The following is a 5,862-nucleotide window of genomic DNA, read 5'->3' on the forward strand; positions in this document are numbered from 1 at the left end:
TGCCTTGACCAACTGAGTATTGGGGGATGTATCTTTCCTATTCATTTATGATTATATTTTATATTATTTGTCATGGTAGTCAGCCGTTATCTGGAAGGTCCTGGGTGATTCATGGGGAAAAAGAACTTATCTTTTAACAAAGACTCTAAGGTGTAGGGAAGCGGGAACTATCTTATCCCCCCCTTTTTTTTGTATCTTGCCTTTGTTGCCCTAGTTGTTTTATTGTATGTAATTATATTGTTGTTATTACTGATATTGTGGTCGTTGGATAGAACAGAGAAATGGAGAGAGGAGGGGAAGACGGGGGAGAGAAACACACCTGCAGACCTGCTTCACCGCCTGTGAAGCGACTCCCCTGCAGGTGGGGAGCCGGGGGCTCAAACTGGGATCCTCAAGCCAGTTCTTGCACTTAGCGCCACCTGCGCTAAACCTGCTGCGCCACTGCCCGATTCCCAGGAGCTATCTTTTAACATAAACTCTATGGCCATGCCAATAGCAACCTTGAGGGCACATGTGGCTCCCCATATGTCCCCCTGCCTTATATCATGTTTTGATGTTTGGCGGACTTTGTTTTGTGGCAGGGTGGACTGTGCCTGTCTTAGGTTGGGGATCAGCCTTCCGTCTTACCCATCATTGGAACACCTGGTCATTTTTGCCCAGTAGTACCAGGTGCCCTGTCTTAGGTTAACTGGATAGTGCTAGTTTCCTCTTACCCATCATTGGCTAGCCAGCCCTCTACATGGTGGACGTTCTGATGGAGGGGGGCAAATCCTCCACAGGAACTCAATATTCTGCCAATTCCAGCCTATGATAGTGAGTTTGTATAGGTTACATCTTTATGGCATCAATCTGTTGCCGCAAAAGGCCATGAGCTTGTTAAGAATTATAGGACCGTGGTCTGGGAGGTGTCGCAGTGGATAAGGCATTAGACTCTCAAGCATGAGGTCCCAAGATCGATCCCCGGCAGCACATGTACCAGAAAGATATCTGGTTATTTCTCTCTCCTCCTCTCTTTCTCATTAATAAATAAATTAAAATGTTGAAAAAAAAGAATTATAGGACCTATTGTGAGCAGAAGAAGTAAAACAAGCTAGGGTCCCACAACTAAGGGTAGACAGGTAAGGAAGGGGGAATGTATCCATTGGTATGAAGAGGTGGGATCATATCTCAAGTCTAAGGGAAGCAGTCAGTGGATGTGATGTCCAGGGGAACAGCCATTTATTTGTCTTTGGGGGTAGTAAAGGATGTCCGTGGCATGGGTGATATTATAAAGGGAAACATCTTAAAATTGTTGGCTGACAAAGGCAGGCCTATGGTGGCAAGACAAGATACACCAGTTAAGTGTACAAGAATATGTGAATGTTGTTAATTCACATAGGTTGGATATGGAGGAACTTCTTACAGTTTAATACCTTACCATATGAACAGATGATTCCTCATATGAAGGCTTGATAGCTGTAATCACTTACTTGTGAAAAAAAATAAAACTGTAACAAGTTAGAGGTTTACTATAATTGACTTTGGACTATAAACAGACTCAGGTTACTTAGAGAGTTAACGCATGTTAGTGACAATGGTTTTAACATTTAGAGTACTCTGAGCAGATGGGTCATACAAAAATTTTTGGTCATTCAACACACTCACTCACAAAACACAACTGGCCAGTCATAACATAAGACATTCAGGGAAGGGGTAGGAGAGAGGGCTCTGTGAGCCAACTTTTGTAGGTTCTGCCATGTCATATTATGGATCCTGGGATGTATCCTTTATCTAGTCCTCTTGTAGTATTTCTTGTTCTTTAGGGATAACAGCGCCATCCTGCGGGTATTGTCGGACATGGCGGGTAGGAACCCAGACAGGTTTAGAGTAATTTTTAGGGAAAATGCATGTGAAACCCACACCTGAGGGTTTTGTCTATTAGGGGCCACATTTACCGGGAAGGTGTGGATTTGGTTCGATGGCGCGGGAGAGGGAGCTACAGAAGTGGAAGGTGCCGTAGAAACTGCTGTAGTAGCCGCAGGGGAAACTGCACGCATATCTACAGGGACGGAGCTCTCAGGGTGGACTGCACATGGTTTAAAGTCCTTAAATGCTGCCTTTAACTCCCGTACCTCAGTCACTAGGTCTCTTAATGATGACGTATCAGCAGGGGGTGGGGTCAGAGAAGCAGAAGGAACCGAACACGTGTCTGCCACAGAAGGAACCGAACACGTGTCTACAGAAGGAGCCAAACATGTGTCTGCAGGGACAGAGGGTGAAGGGGTCATGGAAGCCGCAGAAGGAACTGAGCACGTGTCTGGAGGAGCTTCCAAACATGTGTACGTGTCTGTGGGAACGGAAGTTCTGGGTCTATCTGCTGATCGCTGAGGACATCTGAGTCTTAAGCACATGTGCTTTAACTCTCGTATCTCAGCCTCAAGGTCACTTATCCTCATGCCAGACCACGTTGTACATATCTTGTAAGTGGAGACCACAGTTATAAAAATCCAAGGGGTAGCGAAAATTAAACTGTGAGAGCGCAAATCTGTCCCAGGGCAGAAGGAGATAATAACTGGGACACCTCCTCATAAAACGAAAAAATTTCCATGGTGGAGGGAAATGCAGGGCCACAGAGGTGGGCAGATGCCACTTACCTGTGTCTGGGCGGCTTTTCTGGACCTCAGGCTGTGCGTGAGTGCGGGACTCGTTGAGCGCAATATGTTGTTGAGCCAGATGTTGTTGTGCACCGGCCGTGGAGAAGAGAGAGGGGGTCCGGAGTGAAGAGGAAACACAAATCTTTATTTGCGCTGGCACCTCAGAGTTGGGTGCTAGAGAAGCAGGTTGGGCCATGTGGAGGTAGCGAAAATGGCCGCCTCACGCAGTAACCTTTCCTGCGTCTGAACACCAGAGTGAAGCGCTGGCAAGAGAACGAGGTGCGGAAAGCGAAGGGCTTTTATAGGAGTAGCTTCACGAGAATGGGAAGGGGGAGGAGTAACCAGAGCACTCCAGGGTAGGATGATAACTCTCGTGAGAATGGGAGGGGGAGGAGTGACCAAAGCACTCCAGATATCGCGGGGATATAAACAATGTCCTGAGGGCATAACATGGCGGAACAGGCACTCCGAGAATGTCCCAGCTCTCACGGGAACTAGTAGCCTGAGGGGAAAACATGGCAGATGTGAATGCATCTGCACAATTTCCCAGGACCCCTCCTTTCTCCTTTTATCTGTTCTATCCAAGAGTGGCGACATCAATATCAACAATAATAACTACAACAACAATAAAACAACAAGGGCGGGGAGTCAGGCGGTAGCGCAGCGGGTTAAGCGCACATGGCGCAAAGCACAAGGACCGGCTTAAGGATCCCGGTTCGAGCCCCCGGCTCCCCACCTGCAGGGGAGTCACTTCACAGGCAGTGAAGCAGGTCTGCAGGTGTCTGTCTTTCTCTCCCTCTCTGTCTTCCCCTCCTCTCTCCATTTCTCTCTGTCCTGTCCAACAACGACGACAATAACAACAATAAAACAAGGACAACAAAGAGGAATGAATAAATTGTAAAAAGCAAGGGCAACAAAAGGAAATAAATATTAAAAAAAAAAAAAGATTTGACTCACTGACTACCCGAGAACACTTAAGTGAAATGGAGATCAAACACCTGCCCACCCCAACTGGGCTCCTCTGCCCACCTGCCCACCTGCCGCCTACTTGTCCCGTCACCCCCAAGCCCACCTGTGAGCAGGAGCTGCCTTGAGGCTGGCACCATGGACTGTCCCCCCCCCCCCCCCCGGGGGCAGGTGGGAGCCCCAGGAACCTGGCTGTCTGCAGGTTCCAGCTCGAACCCTTGTCACCCCTTCATGGCACAGGGAGAAAGTCTTTGCTGCCCTCAGGGAGAGGCAGCTCCAGACCGGAGGCGTGGCCCTGGGGACCCCCAGCCCAGCAGCTCAGGGAAAGGCTGACCCCTCCCTGCTCTCCAATGGCCCGGCTCACAGTTTCCAGGTTCCCCAGCTGGTGCGGGGGTGGGGGGCTGGGGCAGGGAGAGAACCTGGGGGCCGCAGGTGTGTAGGGTGCGGGGAAGGAGCCTGAGGACCCTGAGTGCCCCGCACCCCCCCCTGCACCCCCATTCCCGTGGGGAGCACCCCTGGAAGCCCTGGGTCTAGGGGGCCACAGGTGGCTGCAGATGCCTGAGCTCCGTGGGGAGGGGGGCGCAATGCAGGGGACCTGGGAGCCGCCCCCTGGGAGTGAGCGTGGTGGGAGGGTCCCAGGGTCGAGCTCCACCCGCCACCGGCTGGGTGCGGGGCACCTGGGCTCCTAGCCTGGGGAGCGGGGGTTTAGGGTCTCAGGGTGGGTGGGACAAGGGAACTGCGCACATGCGACTTGAGTCTGGGGGCGACTGGCTGATTCGGGGGCGCCTTCCCAGGGCTGGTGCTCAGCACGTGGTGGGGCGGGGCGGGGCGCCCGGCTGGCGGTGCGTCTGGCACTGGGGGGGAGGGAGAGGGCGCGACCGGAGGGCGTGGCGGGCGGGGGCACGGGGAGGGGTGGGGGAGGGCGAACTGTGGCTTTAAAGTCGCACTGTCAGCGCCAGGACAGCACGCGCCGCACGAGCGCCCCAGACACCCGGGCACCTGCCTCCGGGCACCTCCATCCCGGCGCCACCAGCACCCGGGCACCTGTCCCCCGGGCACCTCCATCCCGGCGCCACCAGCACCCGGGCACCTGTCCCCCGGGCACCTCCATCCCGGCGCCACCAGCACCCGCAGCGGAGCCCCCCGGGGGCGCGTGGATGAGACTGCGATGGAGCGCGGCGTGCTGCCTGGGCTCTCGCCCCCCGCGGCTCCCCCGGGGCCCCCCGCGCCCCCCGCGCCCCCCGCGCCCCTGCGCTGCAGCCGGCGGCGGCGGGGTCCCGGCGAAGGGGGCGCGGGGGGCGCGGCGGCCGTGGCGCGCAGGAACGAGCGTGAGCGCAACCGCGTGCGGCAGGTGAACCTGGGCTTCCAGGCGCTGCGCCAGCGCGTGCCCGCCGCGCCCCCCGCGCCCGCCGCGCCCCCCGCGCCCCCCGCCGCCCCCGGCGCCCCGCGCCGGCTGAGCAAGGTGGAGACCCTGCGGGCGGCCGCGCGCTACATCCGGGCGCTGCAGGCGCTGCTGGCCGAGCAGGACGGGCTGCGCGCGCTGGGGGGGCTGCTGGCACCCCGGGGACCCGCCGCCGCCCCCGCCGCGCCCGCCGCGCCCGCCTCCGCCTCCCCGTGCTCCTCGTCCTCCTCGGAGGGCGCCTGCGAGCTGAGCCCGGCCGAGGGAGAACTGCTGGGGCTGTGCTGGCTGGACGGCTGCTGAGGGCCGGGCACGCGGAGTGACAGTGACGGCGGGGCACGGCGGAGGGCACAGCGGAGCGGACACCAGACGGCGCCATGGACAGCAGCAGGGACGTCAGAGGACACCGGGGACATCCGGGGCCAGAGGCGGAGGCAGCCGTCCCTGCAGTGTCCGCAGGGTGGCGAGGCTCTCCTCCCTCCTCCGCAGCCCTGCAGGACCCAGCGTCTGTCCGCAAACCCTCCCAGCGGGCTGGGTGGCGTGCCAGCGGGTGCCAAGGCCCGAGGTGGGCACTTTGTCTTGCAAATCGTGCAGCCTGTGAGCCCAGCCTGAGTCACCCGCCCGCCCGGACCTGGAAGGCACCCAGGGCCGAGCTCCCAAGTGCACCCCAGAGGAGCACCTGCCCACTCAGTCACCAGGGAGACACCCGAGCTCAGTGCCACCCACCTGGGGCAAAGCCACCAGCAGCCCCGAGCCCCTTCGGACACCGGCCTGGCCTGGCCTGGCCTGGCCTGGGGCTCGGGCACTGGGGGGTCACGGAGATGGGTTCGAGTTGACTTTCTGGAACAGGGGAAAAGGTGTTTT

At 57.3% G+C, this 5,862-nt stretch overlaps 1 protein-coding gene across 1 annotated transcript; it reads left to right on the forward strand.

Moving 5' to 3' along the window:
- Window positions 1–4,343: 4,343 nt before the first annotated feature.
- Window positions 4,344–5,311, forward strand: ASCL2 (achaete-scute family bHLH transcription factor 2). Its single transcript, XM_060177354.1, has 2 exons — window positions 4,344–4,398; window positions 4,559–5,311. Exons 1-2 carry the CDS (start codon window positions 4,344–4,346, stop codon window positions 5,299–5,301), a joined length of 798 nt encoding a protein of 265 aa, XP_060033337.1. The 3' UTR covers window positions 5,302–5,311.
- Window positions 5,312–5,862: the final 551 nt, after the last annotated feature.

Source organism: Erinaceus europaeus, chromosome 17, assembly GCF_950295315.1.
Source record: "Erinaceus europaeus chromosome 17, mEriEur2.1, whole genome shotgun sequence".
NCBI classification, from domain to species: Eukaryota; Metazoa; Chordata; class Mammalia; order Eulipotyphla; family Erinaceidae; genus Erinaceus; species Erinaceus europaeus.